We start from the raw sequence: 17,927 nt of genomic DNA on the forward strand, positions 1-17,927 counted from the left end.
TCATTAAAGTTGAACAAAGGGTAACTATATATTACATAAAAACTTTAATGACGCTTGCATTTTTTTGTATACTCGCTCTTAGTAAAGACTGAAAAAGCTTTAGTGTTTCAGTAAATAATGTTAACTGATTAAATTAGCTGATACTGAAGTATATGTGTTTATGTGATTGGTTTGCTTGGCATTTCTCCGGCCACCACTCCATTCGGTCGCCGTGAAGCACAAGACCGAATGTCTGTCTTACAAACTGCTACTGAGCCACGAAACAGTTTAGCGACCACTGTCCTAAATAGCTTACGTAACAGCGTTAGCGGACTAAGCGCGGTGCCTACACCATCGGCTTACGTGTCCCAACCGCTCACTTGTCATATATTTACTAAAATGGTAGGCGCACCCCATCAACTACTAAAAATATATATGACATCCATAAATTAAAATTTACTTCGTCTAGACAGCAGTTCGCTGCTACGCCTCGGTCACTGAATGCCAGTAAGTACCTGTCCACCATATAAAAGCGCTTGGAGCCTAAATTGGCTTGTGGTCAGCCATATATCTCTAGGTTAGCTTCCCACAGCAATTCGGGAGGAGTCTTTCCCTTAAATAAACTGCTGATGTCGGTTGAACATAGCAACTGCATCAAGGAACTCCCACACGGTCCGACAATGCGGCTCTCGCCACATTGACTCGCCGCTTTTGAGTGACCCCAATTTCCCCCTTGACCTCTAAGTTCCAGGGTGGCCCGGTCTCTGCCCCCCCGCTCCCCCAAGAGCATGGCAGTCAACCAATAGATTTCATTTGACTGTACCTTCCGCAGACACACAGCTCATCAGCTGCCAGGCGGAACCGAAACAGATATTGGTTTAAATTAACGTGGGTTGGTGAACATCCGGGCACTCGTTGCCCTTAAAATGAGCTCGAGGCATATAATTTCCCCAAATCCTGTATAAAGTTATACAAGAATCTTCCCTTAGTCGTGGTGTCCATTCTAGCTGCCATGCTTCCATCGCGAGGCTCTGCAGACTCTTTCACAGGTGGGGGATGGGGAACTGAACGAAATTTAGATCCGGTGCATTGTGATCACCGTTTCGTTCCGGTACTGGCCCGGTCCGAAACAGCAACCCAAATACCTCGGCTTCCTGGCCTCTTCGCAATCTCCACACGGTTGCCCGAACTTCACCACTAAAATCGATTGGGAGAGCCTTTCCCAATACGGTGGTAGCCTCGTAGGAGGTTGTTTTAAAAACACCAGTGCATATAATTAAAGCTCTGCGCTGGGCACTCCTTACATTTTGAACAAGTGCTCTATTCATATCCAACTTATGCGCCCAAACGGGCGCCGCGTAAGACGTCATGCTTTCGAAGACACCTCGGTACACCATGTACATTTGACGGCCAGATAATCCTTCCGAGCAATTCTCTAAGTTTTTGCATCACTGAGACGGCGTCCGCCGCTACTTGCCTAATGTGGTTGCTTAACTGCAACTCCTCATCAAACAAAATACCTAGATACTTATGAACACTCTCTCGGCTGATTAATATTAATACATGTGTTTAATTTTATTTTAATTTAGTCATTAAGTATCTTTTTATTTGTAATAGCGATTTAATAAAAAAAAAGAAACCTATACAAATAATGTATCGCACTTAGTACCGTAGTAGTTTATTTAATTCTAATATAACTTTGATGAAATACTGCTTGCATTAAATTTATTTATTAATATTAAGGTTGATTGAAATAAATTTTATTGCTTTTATGTATTTGTAGCTTTTGTATTAATTTTGAAACAATAATTACTGTTGCACTAATTAAAAAGTAAATAATTGAATAAATACAGTTTTGTTTTTTATTACTATTATTAAATATTCACTTTTAGATCGCATCGCATGATAATACTTCAATATTACGATTGACTAATCGTGAAAGTATTTACTTCAAATATACAGTGTAAATCTTTGATATACTTTTATATCGATCGCTTTTCACGTAATTTATTAAAATCACGCCATTTTTATTTTTAGCTTTCCTTTTGAAATACAATCACACCGCTTTGTTGATAAAAGGTTATTAGAAATTATCTAATATTAGATATAGATCTGCTTTATTGACACTTAAAAAATAACGTGTAATAATCTTAATAAAAATGCTTCGGCTATTGTTAGATAGTAATATGCTAACAGTTTATTAACGCTAATGCATCGCTTTACTAACATGAGCTTGCTATGCTTCATTCAGGAATCTTAAGATCACACGTCTGCCCTGAGGGGCAGTTTATGTGTAACTCTGGTCACTGTATCTCTGTCATGACGCGTTGTGATCAGAAGGTTGACTGCCCTGAAGATGAAGCCGATGAAGAGGGATGCCGTAAGTTTGATTCAGCTTTAACGCATATTTGTAACGTTAGTGCTTGTGTGTTAAATGTGCTGTAGTTTAGTTTTTCCTTCGCTTGTGTTACAGACCTGTTATGTCTATGTTGGAAATAATATGTTGTACTATCTTTGTTTATTTTGATACATAATTTGTTTTTATTTTTTGGATTTATTATTTTTTTCATCAGCCCTTTTATCGGTCGAAATTTTTACTTTCCCGGCTATAATGATATATTGGTGCTATATCAGCTAGCTATAGCTATATCGGGAAAGTATATAGATCGCTAAAAGAGAATTTGTATTTTTAAAGTTTTATGCCTTGATGCAGTGATTCCCAAACTGTGCGCCGCGGCGCCCCCGGGAGCCGCGGTCTCTTCACAGGGGCGCTTCATAATTAAAAATTGTAACAGCTTCATAATTAATTCAACCAAGTCGTTAATAATTATTATTTTAATGTTAATTAAGCAAAACAATAAGGAAGATACACGAGTTTTTTTTTATTTTTATTTTTTACTTACGTAGTCATACTTTTACTTAGGGTAGGGGGCTATGGAAAAATTTTAATTGAAAAAGGGCGCTGCGACTCGGAAAAGTTTGAGAACCACTGCTTAAGGAAAAAAATTTTTTTTAATAATTTAGCAAAAGAAAATAGATTTAAAGAAATGTAAATGTGTGAAAAAAAATTTATTTCAAGGCTCGTGAGTGCAAAATATTATTTTTGTCAGACGGACGTTGGTGCGTATGAACTTACGTGTCGGGTCTGTATATGGTCTTATAACTCTGAATACCGTCGACCGATTTTCTTCAAACTTTGAAAATAGATACCTATTTAGAGGGAAAGATTGTATTTAATTTTTTGGAAAAAAGGGTGGGGGTGTTTTAGGCAAAGGTTTTATGTAAAATTTCAAATTTTTGCCGGGGCACTTTAGCAAGAACTTTTATTACAAAAGTTGATTTTTTATGAAGATGAATTAAAGAAAAATGTTTATTTAATATTTACCCCTTCCCAAAACATGACTGTTTATTGTTCTTTTTTTAGCCATATCTTGCTTCAGAAAATGAGTTACTGGGAGTTTTTGCATCTGTATTGTTTTAATCAAAACGACTTCAAATCGCTACAAAAACATTTTACCATCCACTCCAATGGTCTGTAGTAACAAAAAAATATATTTTAAACTACAAAAAAAAAATAATCATTTTAAATTGAAATCCATCTCGCAAATTACCTGTTTGTTTCAAAATGTAAAATTCTTAATTTTTTTTGTAGTCCTTACTCTTTAATATTTCTTGAAAAAGAAATACTAAAGAAATTTCACTCCTTAGAAAATTACGGCTTTTGTTTATTTAGATTTACGGGTGTGTTTGATTTTTTAAAAACTATTTTAAAGTGTTCTTTTTTAAAATTGTAAGTCATTATTTAGGGATTATTTTCTTAAAAATTAATTTTACCCGAATGAAATTTTAACCCTTTAGTTCGGAACCCCTAAAACGAAAAAAAAATTGGTTGCGTAATTTCAGAATTTTAATGCTTAAAAAAAAATTCTTCATTGTTAATGCTCGTTGATCGTTAATTTTTCCTAAGTACCGGGCCGGGTCAAGACAAGACCGACTGGTTTTAATTGTTAAGAGTTTACAATCACTAAAGACCGGATTATATGCATTTGCATATTAAGCCATTCTCACTGGTTATTGCATGTTTTTCTTAAAATCTAGCGTGATGTGTATTTTCTCTATATTTACAATATTATTCGGTAGGGTACCTTGTTATATTTAAAGTTGCATATTTTGACACTTTTCATGCATATTTTAAGCATTTTTCGTACATATTCAAGCTTTTTATGTTGCATATAATCCAGTCTCTAACAATCACAATCAGTTTGAGACAGTCATGTGGCAATCGATTTTTTTTGTTTACGACGTTTTTCCATTTCTTAAACCGTTTTCTTTGAACTTGAACGGTATCGAAGAAAGTTTCTGTTCTTGAGATTCACTTCTAAAATTTCCTTTGTGAGATAGTATGCGAATGACGACTTCATCCTGACTTTTCTACTTCGTTCCTTTCTAGTTTCCGATCTCCTCATCTATTAACGTCATTTTTCTTCTACTCCGCTACCTTTCATCATCTACTGTGCCTTCTGACGCATAGATTCTATTTCCTCTATCTATATGTCCTAATCGATTCCCTTTTTTTTGTGTACTTCCTTATGTAATTCTTTAATTTTGTTCTCACTTTATCGGCCCATCTTGCTTTCTCTACCCTTTTCCATATCCACAAAAAACCTAAATCTAGTTCATTTTTTTTTCCTCACCGTCCTTACTATACAACAGGACGCTACATACGTAACGTTTGACCGACCTCTTCCTTATCTTCAAGGCCAGACGTTTACTAAATCGTAATTCCCTCTTACTGAAGGCCTCCTTTGCCATCGCTATCCTTTCTTCTAATTCCGTTGTGCTCTTTCAGTCCTCTGTCATCATAGTCCCAGTATCTAATTTTTTACGTTTTCTACTTTTCCTTCGGTCATTTTTCGCTTAATCCTCTTTTTTGTTTACTTCCATTATTTAAGTTTGTTATATCACGTTTATTCTAATCGGCCTAACAACTTATAATAAAGAGAAAAAATTATCACAATATGACCGTCTTTTCGCAATCGTCAGTACGTTCTACTTAACGCTTTTTAAATAAAATATTTTATTCTAACTATACTCGAACATTTTTAGGATTTTCAAAACTTTACTGTAAACTGTTTATATTTACCAAGATTTCTTCAAATCCGTATAACAAAATAAGTAAAGTGCGTGAAAATGAGATTAATATCTGTTAGAGTATTAATATCCGATTCTTTTAATGTTACATGATTATTTTGGTTAAATAAATTTTTTCAATGTATTTTTTAATACCAGGCTGTTAGGACTAAAAATGATTACTCCTTCCTTTAAGAAGAAAGAATGGAGCTGGATGTTATACGAGGTGTGTGAGAAAGTAATGAGACTGACTTTTTACTTACCAGAGTTTTTATTTTTTTCAAACAACAATATCATCCCCTTCAAAGTAGTTCCCTTGGGCAGCTATACACCGGCGGAGTCGTTGTTCCCACTCCTGGTAGCAGCGCTGGAAGGCTTCAACTGGTAGGGCTTTTAACTGGTCGGTCACAGTCTTTTGAGTGTTCTCCAGAGTTCCAAAATGACGTCCTTTTTGAAGAAGAATTTTTGGTCGTTGTCAATTCTCTCAAGAGGATCAACGCACACGTTTCTTCGATCGTCCTTCTGTTCCGTTGTGAGGTTTTTCGTCACCAATTTCCCAGGTCCAAATCGTGTGTCAAAATTTGATATACGGTGAAAGCGTTTAAATTAACTGTTTACTCATAATCCTTATTGTTAAACGACGGTCTGATCTCACAAGAACCCTCACACGCTTAACGTTTTCGTCAGATTTTGAAGTTGAAGGTCTCCCTGAGCGAGGTTGATCTTCAACGTGTTCTCGGCTTTCCAAAAATGATTTGTGCCAGCGGAAAACTTGTGCTCTTGATAAGCAATATTCCCCATAGGCCTGTTTCAACTTTTCAAACGTCACACTCGCGGATTCCCCAGGTTTAACACAAAGTTTGATTGCACAACGTCGCTATAAATTCCGATGCTCCATTTTCGCAACATATAACTTCACTGATGGGGCTGTCAAAAATAATGTGCTGGCTGAACGGAGTTGAAACTCGTACTGAGCATGTGGAAGGGATGAAGAAACCGGTCTAGCACAGACCCGTAGACACAGAGTTGCAGATCGCTCGTAGCGTTACCAATCTCATTACTTTTCTCACATACCTCGTAAGTCGTAAATCTGCTGAACTCGCAGAGTTGATTTTCATGTCCCTCTAAATTTACTGATTAAAATCTAAAAAAATAAGTTGTAATTTTTGAAAGATTATATTCTTAAACCTTTTCTATTTCATGATCGGCGTCTAATTTTCACATTGCACTTAATGCGAGTAAAAAGCTAAAGAACAGTTTATTACCTTATATTATTCGACGAAATATTTTATTTTAATTACAAATATGATTTATTCGGGTATTTTACATCCTTTAAAATACGAAAAACAATGTTAAGCGATCTTGTTATTCCTGTTTGTAATAATCGGACTCCCCTAAGTGATTTTAAGTTTTTTTCTGTTTAAAAGCTTTAAATCTTCACGAATGACGCAGGATGTGCTTAACTTTTTTCAACAATTTTCCCTAATTGTATATTTATTATATAAACACCATATCGCGTGGAAACCATTTATTACAGTTTTTGATTCTTTGGGCCGGGAAGTGAACTGATTTGAAATCAGTTCTGACTCAGATTATGTTATCCACTTCCTTCGAAGCATACTGATTAAAATGTAAAAGAGATTAAAAATGCGATTGTTCAACGATTATATTCTTCTTAAATTTTCTCTAACGCAAGGGAGAAATAAAAAATGTACGGTGTGCGATTAGGAAGTTCAGGACCGCTTATCCTCTTTTGTTCCCTTTCAGTTTACAAAATATTTAATATTGCTACACTGGAATCGCTTTTAAAAGAACATTCTGTTTCTGTTCTGGAGACTAGTAAAAAATTTAATGATTTCGATATATTCCTGCCGCTATTCCCTTCTCCTTACATTTTTCATTTACGATAATTTTTTTTTTATCGATGTACTCTTTTCTGAAAAGTGTTCTACTACCTTTCGAAAAAATAAAAGTCCGAGTACAAAACGTTAATTGCTGCTGAAGTCAAGACCATTTACACTCTCTTCTATTAAAGAAAATGTAAACTTTCATTTTTTACGAGATAATTACTTTTACGTAATTTAACAAAATTATCATTATTTTTTATGAATGTATATTTAATTATGCCGTGTATAGTGATAGAGAGTAATGTATATTGACAAAATATATTTTGAAACTTTTTTTCTTGAGCGTTTCGTCTTGCGCGCTAATCGAGTTGAATTTGTAATATTTTTAACTTGTACGCTATATTAGTGGTATTAAATTTAATGGAATTATAAAGGGATCTGATCTTAATATAAATCAACTGGTAGATTTTAGAGCGAGGTTGACTTGTATATTCATAGGTGATGAATGAAGACAACGCCTTGTTGCTTGTTGAATAATGGTTTAATGAATTGTCGTCTTGACAGTCAATGAAATGAATTGTAACATAACGTATAACTTGACATATAAAAATAAAAAATATAAATAAAAAAAATATTAAAGCTAACGTTCATCCAAATAAAGAATGGAGTCCATCCGGACCAAGAGACGTGACCACCTTGGATCAGATTCGAGCGCCGAATACTAGTAACTATGAGTGACACTGATTGTCCATCCGGACGAAATGATAAATGCGACCGCACTGCGCGGGATTCCAACGCAGAATGCTAGTACGACTTAACTTTCCGGTGAGCGCTAGCACCCACTAGATCGCAGCACCGGATGGCTCGATGTAGAACGGAACATAAACATATAGTTTGTGTATTTACGGCGGGAGATGTTGTCTTTTTTGACGTTAAATAAAGTTAAATCAGTAGTGATGAGGTTAAATAATAAAAAATTAAACTGCAAAATTAAAAAAAAAAACAAAAACAAAGTTTACACTAACATTAGTAGAAACATTTTTTTCTTTTTATTTCAAACGACACTGCTCCCTGTTTAACGAAACGGTCTTTAAGAAAATTATTTGTTCACAATCTTTGAAATTTTACGTTAAAAAACGAAGGGCAAAAATTTCCAAAAAAAACTTTGTTACTCTTTCGTTATGCGTTAAAAAAGTTAAATTATTTTTCTAGTTGTAATCTAGTAGTAATATTGAAGTTACTAATTTGTCAAATTATTTATTAATATTTGTTTATATAATCTCAAACTACTAAGTCACTGGACGTACTATACGTTAGTACACGTTCATACTATTTTAGCCGGCTATTAATCGTCAATTAAACGACATCGTGCAACCGTGTTTTTACTTTCCGTCATCTATCGTGAATTTTATGCGTATACTTGAACGCATTACAAGTGAAAATAATGCCGTTTTATTTTTCCGGGAACACTGCATTCTACACGATCCGCGTTGATGAAAACGACATAATTTTACGAACGGGTGGGCGGGACAGGTGAACGTACTCCAAAGAGAGGTGTAAAACTTGCATATTTCTGACCCGTCTAAATTACAATTTCATAAAATAGTATTCTTCACTTACGTTTGGGCAGAGGGCCTAGCATCAGTCAGTTCTTGCGAACACGAGTTAGAAGTCGACCGTAACATTTCATGAACGTAGTAACTATTTCGCGAGGATTGTGCTCACGATATCATTAACAATCCGGTGGTAGTCGGCGGACCCGTTATGACGGTGAAACCGACGAAAATATGTTCGCGCGACGAAATGATAATGTTGGACGTATACTGCCTCAGCAGCGAGTTTCCTACTATTAAATTTATCGGTCGAATTTGTCTTTTGCCTGTCAATTTAAAATACCGAACATACAACGGTTATCACAGGTGAATGTTATTGCAGAGGATTATTTTATGCGGCATAATTTAATGAAAACCGACAACATAATGGACGCGTACCAAAACGTTTTTTCTTAAATTTTGACAAAGGATTTGACCACTTTAAAATCTCTTGTTAAAAATGATTGCCAAAAAATATATATAATTTGATTTTGTAGAAACAACATTTACGAATTAATAAATTTTACCAAACTCTTTGTGAGATAGTTTTCATTAAATTACATACATTGCTTTCCACAGAAAGGAATTCATTAACTTTGCCGCTGTGTACAATCTGTCAGAAATTCATCTAATGTGAGGCATGTAAAGCATCTGAAGTGCAATTCAGAGGTAAAAATTCTGCAGTTTAATCGTAGTTGGTTTGAGAGTAACGAATTTCATTATACAGTCGGTTACCGTGGTGAAAAGAGTAAGGCATGTCTTGTAGGACTGTATATTACTTGCATTTCAATACATTTTTCATCAAACATTCAACCGTATATTTAACTCGAAGAAGAAAGCAACGGGAAACTACTTCATTCCTCACTCTCCGTAACGAGACTGACATAGAACGCTTTTTTTTCTGAGAAATGCTATACGACATTTTTGGAACTTAAAGTTTTGTTACTTTACCGTTTATGTGAGTAGGTTTGGTATTATGAAGGTGACCTTCATCTTAATAAAATCCCTAGTAGTGGTAGTAGTTTAAAAAATGGAACTATTAATTTGAAAATTAACCGACCGAATTTAAAATATAACGGATTCGGTTTAACTTATTGTGTAAACGTTTCCGCTTTTGTTATTTTATTAGCGATCAGTTAATGCTATTTCAATTTAACTCCACTATTAGATAGTAATCGCTGATTTTTTTTTTAAATCGGGAAGACATGTATTTAATATATATTTCGTTTATTAATTTGAATTGTGTGTGTTAATTGTATAGCGATGTTTTTGTTTACATATTTTCAGTGTTCTTATTCATCATTGTGTTTTTTAAGTGTTATTTCATATGAAATTTTTTATATTTTTCTCTGTGCGTTATTATTTTAAATAATAAATAAATCATTAAAGTATTACACCACAAAAAGTGTTTACTTACTAAATTTTTTTTGTAAGACCGACGCTGCTACAAATTTATAAAATAAAAATTTAAGAAAAAACAAACGGAAAAACTAATTTAGCCTTTTCTGTGATTTTATCGTTCATTATTTCAAGTTCATAAGACAAAAACGAAATTCAATTTACGTGTTTTACATTTATAAACCGGAACACTTGGAAGCGTGTAATTGATGAAACCGAAAAAGGCTTCCAGTGATCGTGGAAAAATGGAAAGAAAACATACCTAAAGAATATAACCGACCTTTAGGACGGTTTTACATATCGACATTTGTACAAAAATTTTCGCGGCTGGGTTTTGCGAAATTGAAATCTTCTCAGCGGTTTTTGCTAAGTTTTTTCCAAACAAATCTCTTACAGACTCCTTTAATGTTATCCTGTTATTATTAACGTTGAAAAAATTAGTTCGAAGCAAGAAAATAAATAAATAACGTCATGTAAGCTTGTATCCGAAGATCGGGTTGTCATACTTCAATAACCTTGGTTTATTTTTCATTTTATAATATACACTTATGAAGATAACAAATTTTTAACTTTATTTTGCATGTGTTAATAGTGTTTGTAATTTTTTACAAATTCTTTATTTTTTGTTGATTTTTGTGTTAGATAATTTAGACGAATGGTTAATCTTATTTTCTTCAAATTGAATTAATTATTATTTATTACAATTTTTTCGCTTTTGACTAGAATGTGGCGTTTAAAATTATAATTTCTCAATTTTTTAATTTTTTATTATAATTATATTTAATGGGTTTTCTTTTTACTTGCATGTTTCTATTTTAAATACGAATAAAAATTGATTTTTAAATAATAATACTTGTGAATGGTACCTCTTATTTTGAAATTGTACTTCGTTTACTGTGAAAACTGCACTCCTTATTTATAGGCGTATCATCACATCAGATGAAGATCGTAGATCTTGATAATACTCCATTAGCGAAACTTTTTCATAGTTTCAGATTTTTACAGCACCGAATTATTTCTAAAAACAGTTAAAGATTCCATCGACGTTCGTAATTAACGGTGTCGATTTAAGTTTATCACCAGTAGATCACGTCGCTATCGCTGTTCATCATAACCCGAAAAAAATCGAAAATATCATTTTAGGTTACGATTGCAAACTAAATCTTATTTATATCTTTGTCGATTTTTGTATTAATTTTTGTGACGATAACAATTTAAAAATAAACAAAACAATGAAATAAGCATCGCCTTTACTTTTAAAACAGCTTATAGTTAATTGTAGCCGTGGTATCTTTCACGTTAAAAAAGGTACGTGCTGTTATCATTAGATCTATTTAATTAATAACTTTTTTTATTGAAATTGTGAGCTGTTGATCGTGAGATACTTCTGGAAATGTATACGGTTATTCAGAATGTATCGGCTGGATTGATATCAAACGTAGATTACGCTGTCGTATGATAACAAGAATGCGGAAACTAAAATTCACTAAACGTGATAGGAGTAAATATTAGTCTGTATCGGAGGTAAGAAACATAAAATTTTGATTTAATTCTAATTGACAACTGGTAAAAAAATTAATTTAAAAAAAAGATTTTAACTAATTTACGCTGTAAAAATTATTTTATATTTTAGTCTTTACCAGCGCGATTAAAATAAAATTTAACAGTTTATTTTTCCGACTGTTTTTAAAGTACTTTTAGTTCAGTGAATTAGAATTTTACCATCTTTAGCGTTGACAGTTTTTTTATAAATTAACTGATTTCGTTAAATCGTAAGATATGTTTGTATGTGACCGTGCCCCCCTGTTGTTTGTATTATACAGTAAAATGGTGGCATTCTACACTGTTACGAGTATAAATATCAATAACGGTACATGATCGTTGCTGGCACTGATAATGCTTCCTTCTGCGATTCATTCCATTGACTGCCTTTTACAGGTGACTTGCTCTTTTACGCCTTGTTTCATCACCAGGATTTGTTTGGTGCCAATAAATACCTAAGTCGATCTTTTGATATGCACTGTACATTCTCACGCCTCTTTAGGGCTGCAACAAATAAACAAATATTCTTAAATATTATTTTCAAATAATATCTGCACATTTAGACTCTGTACAGATCTGATTCTGTTAGAGAAATATATGTCATAATGAAATTACAAGCGTGACATAATTAGAAATATTAAAAAGTTCATATTTAAAAATTTTTTTTTACCGACAGGTATGATGCCCTTGAAGTGACTTTTTTTTATTAAGTTCTCGGTGCAGAATAATACACCAAATATATTATAAAATATAATCATTAAATCGTGCTTAGTAACTTAAATATGTATAACATAATTGTTGCAGATCTCTTGTAATTGTATTCTATGTAGCTTAACGATCTTAGAGTCAAATCTGACAAAGAATCGGGATTTGTCACAACTTTACCGCTTGGGCAAATCAGATTTGTTCTGTCTATGAATATTACTCGGCATTGAATAGCTCTTAACTAGGAAAATATTTAGGTTGGCCATAATATAAACAGTATTCTTAACACATTATGGACCGAGCTTAAATGACCTTATTTTACCCTATTTCCCGGGCATTTGAACCAGGATCTTTAAATTTATGCATGCATTTAGAAAAAAAATCATATTTTCTCTCACTATTGTCCAAATTCAATGAAACTTGCTGAAAATCATGAGGGAAGGTTCTAGGATTGCTATAAGGTGTGCTACCTCTGAAAGCAGCTTCCTTAATGAAGTGGTACCTGGCAAAACTTACAAATGTACCTTGTTTCTTTACCATGTTTTTTTTTTGCTGCACATACATGCTCTTATAGGATATTTTTTCCCTTCAGAACTAACAATAACATGAAGAGCATGTTTCTTCTTGTCACCACTCAGTCTATGTGGGGTCACTAAATGCGGCACATTTGGTTGGGAAGGATCTGGACTAACACTGCCAGTGTCTGAATTTGAATCAGAATCTTGTTATGTTTCCTTTACTATTGGTGTCCAATTTTTTACCACAGCCAAAATAAAGTTCTTATGTATAAGAACTTTCTTTTGGCTATAAGAATTTGTATAAGAATATATAAGAATTTTTTTTGGGGAGTTCAAACAATTGTATATTCTGAATAAATTGGAAAGACCACAATTTATTAAGAAGAGACCCTCCTTCTTGTACCATTTTTTTGTCTTTCTCATAATTGAGTAATATGACAAGTACTGATATGTACGATCTACACCTTTCATGTGGTTGTTTTATTTTAAAATGCATACAGGCTTGTATATTTCATCTCCTGTATTTCTGTCCCTTTTACCAGTTGTTTGCTGTTGATTACTATAGATTGTTGAAATCACTCTGATCTCCCTTTTATCTTTCCACACACAAGTACAACATCACCCTTACAGACAATTGTGGAATACCGCCTTTTTTCAAGTTTTTCAAATTAGCTTTCAAAGTGCATGATAAACCTCTATTAGCCCTTATTGTGCCACAAACTTTGGTTTTAATTTCTAATAATCTTTCAGCAATTAAAACACTATTGAATAGTTGTCTTGGTTATACGTGATGCTATAAACCGAGATTACAATCAAGGATAGAAGGAGTAGTTTCTTTCAATCTTTTACCTTCCCCGTTGTACAGTTTCATGTTACAAACATAACCTGTGTCACTTTCACATAACCATTCTGACTAATAACCCATATTTTATCATTTTAGCAGGATTTTACGTTTGAAACCGCAGCCTACCCTGCCAGGGAACCATTCCTTCATCTAAAGACAAATTTTGCTTGGGTGTATAAACAGTTTGGAAATTACCCAGAGGATATGAAATAAGAGGTGTAATTTTATGCAACCTGTCTGTGTTATTTCGTGCTTGTTCATTGTCACTAAAATGCCAAAACTACCAGCCAAATTTGTTCAGATTTACCTCTGCTCATAATTTTAGAAAAAATTGATGTTTCAATATAAGAGTCAATGGCCCAGTTGTCTCTAATGCGGCCTTTAAGACCCAAGAATGCTTTCATTTCATTTACAGTCACATCTTTCCATTTGAAAGTTTAGGTGGACTGTCTATGTACTCCTATCATTTGTTGGATCATATGTTGTTTCATTACACATCATAACAAAAAGATCTTCCCCAAAAATTAGTTGTGTAATATCATTTATATTTTTGTTATTAATAGGTAGAACCCTAACACCTGGAATACTCAAAAGGTTCTGAATTTGATAAATTATCTATAACTGTCCATGGGTTACCTGAATTTCAGTCATCACTTGAATTGGTTGATTCCAAACTTGAACTAACATTCAATGGCACTGGCTTTTTACCAGTTCCTTGCTGTTGTATAACACTTCCACTGTCACTAGAATCCACGTCATCATCTTCACTAGGACAATCTGACAGTATATCATAAAGTAATTTGCTTAATTCATTATCTTTTTTGTCACATTTACGAATTTAAATCCATCAATTTAGGCGACGTCATTTTTAGACTGGCTGTAAATCCCATCTTACACAGCTGATGTGAATGATGTCCTCAAGGTCAAATAAAGATCAAGTGAGTTGAATGGGCATTCATTAATGAAACACATGTGTAAATGTTCAGAGAATATTCAGTCAAGGCTACGAACCTTTAGAACTAATAAGAAGTTTACGAAAAATATAAGAGATGGCATGAAAGTTACCGATGTACAAAACCCGGTGATTCTCGTGAACGGTCTTTTGACAGAATGAGACAAATCTCGAGAATTCTTGTGACTGGTCCACAATGTGTTAATATGGATCCTGATTAAAATATGTAATTTTCACTTGCTACAAAACAAAATTCATCTCTCACTTCTCAAAATTTTATTCTCGGTTGCCAATATGAATAAATTAATACATGAGATAACTGTCCAACTTTAACTTTTTTTTGTGCTAAACAACCATATAGTTTGTAATTATTAAAAAAAAAAAATATTAATTTTAATTTTTTGTTTTTTAAATGAGGGTGAATGGCTGATGCTTATAGATTTTTTATGCTGATTTTGTATATGGTAATAAATTTTTTCTATTGACCTCAGCTTTTTGTAATTGAAATTTTTTTTTGAAACAAAAAAATGTATGGTAAACGTAGTATTATGTACATTACGTGCATTTTGCACTCACTTAAAATCTATTTCTTTTGGATTTCCTGCTGTAATTTCTGTAGGTAGATCCCTCTCTAGATTCCAACAGTAGTTGGTTAAATAATTTTTGGGTTCTATTTTCCCGTGTTTAGATTGTAGATATCTCTTGGTGAAAGCGCTCTCCATGTTAATCACTGATGGCACCAAGATTGTTAGAGAAAAAATCCATTAAAATACCATTATTGCAATACTTGTAAACTGGAAAGCAAGATTTTGCTTGCTGATCATTTACAAAAATTTTACTTAAAATCTAAACCTATATTGGTATTTTAATTTTTAAATATCTAAATTATTTTAAATGTTTTATATGTTTTTAAGTAAAATTTACACTACATATTATGATTGCCAGAATTGATAGCATTTTGCGTATTTTTTACTTATTGCGTGTTTTTTTTTAATCTCTAAATTCCATGTTAAAAATATTTTTTTTATAATGTTTCATAAATAGTAGTATTTATTTGTTTGTTAATTTATTTTATTTATTTTTTTTATAAGTAGAATAGCGTACAAATTAACCTCACTGCAGATGTTATTTAATAAAAAGTAACAATATTTAGAAAAGAAAATCATACCTGTTCAATTTTTGAATATCTAATTAATGTCTCATCCTTTATTCCTAATCACTTTATGAACTTGATATGGCTTCAGTTCAATAAGTGTACTACACATTTTTTTTTTTTTCATCATGAAACCATACCAATATTATTGCTTTTTATAAGATCAGTTTTTGTGGTCCAATTCATTTTTGAGAGTCGTTTTTTTTTACTACTGCCCAAAGATTCTTAATTTGGTTTAAGTCTGGGGAATTGCCTAGCCATGGGAGCACTTTAATGTTCATAGTTCGTAAAATCTTTTTACTGGTTTTGCAGATGGTACCAGATCTTGGAACATTTTGTATTCTTGTTTCAACTCTTTCTATGACTTTCTTGTTTCTCACTCTTTTGATATAGAGGCAATTTGTTGTGTCTTTTTTTGGATTCACAACTCGGTCTTCCTTTTAAAATATATAACTTCTTAAATGAACCAGACTGAAAATATTGTTGTAATGAACTGATGTTATGATTTGTCAAATAAAATTATTCATAAACCAATGTAATTTTTTTGTTTGTAATATTTAAATTGAACCACATAAAGAAATCTAATATAACATTGAACTGTTGTAAATAATTTGGCTCAACTGAGTCCAGGACTTGCCAGCATATTCCGTATTATATATTAGTAGAAATAAATCTGATCGGCAACTTCTAACCTGTCTTGTAAGTACCACCTCCCATCACCAACTGATCCTTTTACCAGTAGATTTTTGATGTGATCTCTGACATATCTGTTTTAGTCATCAGGTAAATGCATAGATTTCTATTTTATATTTAACTTCAATAAAGGTGTTTTTTAAATTAAACAACTACTGCACTGATGTTAATTCACCAAAAGCCTATTTCAATTATTTGTTGTGAGATAAATGGTCACCATTTATTTTTTTTGTTGTACTCAAATTTTTTTTCAATATCATTGACAGAAAGAGAATGATAGCTGTACAATTTTTGTCTTTATAAATTGTTTTTTTTTTTTTTTTTTTTTTTACTGTATCTATTTCCTGAAATAGTAGAAAATATGATAATTAGTTATTTTTTTTATTTGTATTTTCATAATGTGTTTGTGTTGCAGCATGCTCTCACGGAGAATGGCAGTGTAATGATGGATCGTGCATTCCGGATTATCTCAGGTGTAATAGACAACATGATTGCCCCTCAGACTATTCTGATGAAGAAAACTGCCCAGAACGTGAGCTAAATTTAAAGTATTTTTTGCTATGTTTTGCTGCAGTATGTGCATGATTTGTAGTAATATATATATTTTTTGACATCTTGCTTTTTTATTAAATTTTTATATTATACGAAGAAATCTCTGTATTGTTACATATTTCAGATTAGTGAATTGGTATTGTAGTAGGTTAGTAGGTACTTTTAATGCTTGCAATCTGGTTTTCTGAAGGAGATGAGATACTCGTGATTTTTAAGCTAAATTTTTATAAAAAAATATTATGTTTGAAGTGAATTTTTTAAACTTTACTTTCTAATTATAAAATTATTAAACAATTTATAAATTGTACAAATATATTTTCAGATGTTCGTCAGTTTCTAGTGAAAAAATAATTTTTGTTATAGCAAATATGGAAAGTTGTTAAGTGATGTACCAAGTTTCAGTCAGGTACATTTATAATTCTGTTGCCAGTATCATTTGAGTCAACCAAGTATTGTAATTTGAGAAAACTGGACAAAAGAATTTCATATGGCAGTCTGACATTACTTTTTGAAAGTTAAAACCAGTCAGGAAACTAAAGCCATGCTGAATAAATTTTATGGCGAGTCAGCTTCATTGATTAGAAGAGTTTACAAGTGGTTTGATTATTTTCAATATCATACAAGTACATGCACAAATGATGCTGCTGAATGTTTCAAACAGCCTGTTGATGTTACAACTGCAAAGAATAAATATTAATACAGGTATTATAATATTGAAGGATAAATTATTATGGAACGTGTACAATATGGTTCTGGAGGATAGAAGATTGACAGCATATGTGATTGCTAAAACAAAAATTATCACAAGATGGATGCCATTAAATTGCTTCCTTCATGTGCTCACAACTGATAAAAAATGTAAATGAGTAAACTAAAGTTTTACTCATCTTTCTCTGTATAATTTATCACTTCACAATCAGTTGGAATGAATATTATTTTATTTCATTTAAAATTCAACTGTTTTTTTAAACAAATTTTTAAATAATTTTTATTATTTAACATAAAATTAAGCCCCTTTGAAC

General features: G+C 32.5%; 1 protein-coding gene across 15 annotated transcripts in view; it reads left to right on the top strand.

Moving 5' to 3' along the window:
* trol (terribly reduced optic lobes) overlaps nt 1-17,927 on the top strand; it is a 1,106,314-nt gene that overhangs the window by 777,482 nt on the left and 310,905 nt on the right. For 12 of the 15 annotated variants that reach the window (XM_075355875.1, XM_075355878.1, XM_075355883.1 and 9 more), the window contains one exon: nt 16,769-16,885. In XM_075355875.1, the coding sequence (XP_075211990.1) occupies nt 16,769-16,885 (117 nt within the window). Of the gene's footprint in view, nt 1-16,766; nt 16,886-17,927 lie in introns of all 15 variants that reach the window. The other 3 variants (XM_075355890.1, XM_075355886.1, XM_075355888.1) reach the window with 1 other exon arrangement.

Source organism: Lycorma delicatula, chromosome 2 (genome assembly GCF_047948215.1).
Source record: "Lycorma delicatula isolate Av1 chromosome 2, ASM4794821v1, whole genome shotgun sequence".
NCBI lineage: Eukaryota > Metazoa > Arthropoda > Insecta > Hemiptera > Fulgoridae > Lycorma > Lycorma delicatula.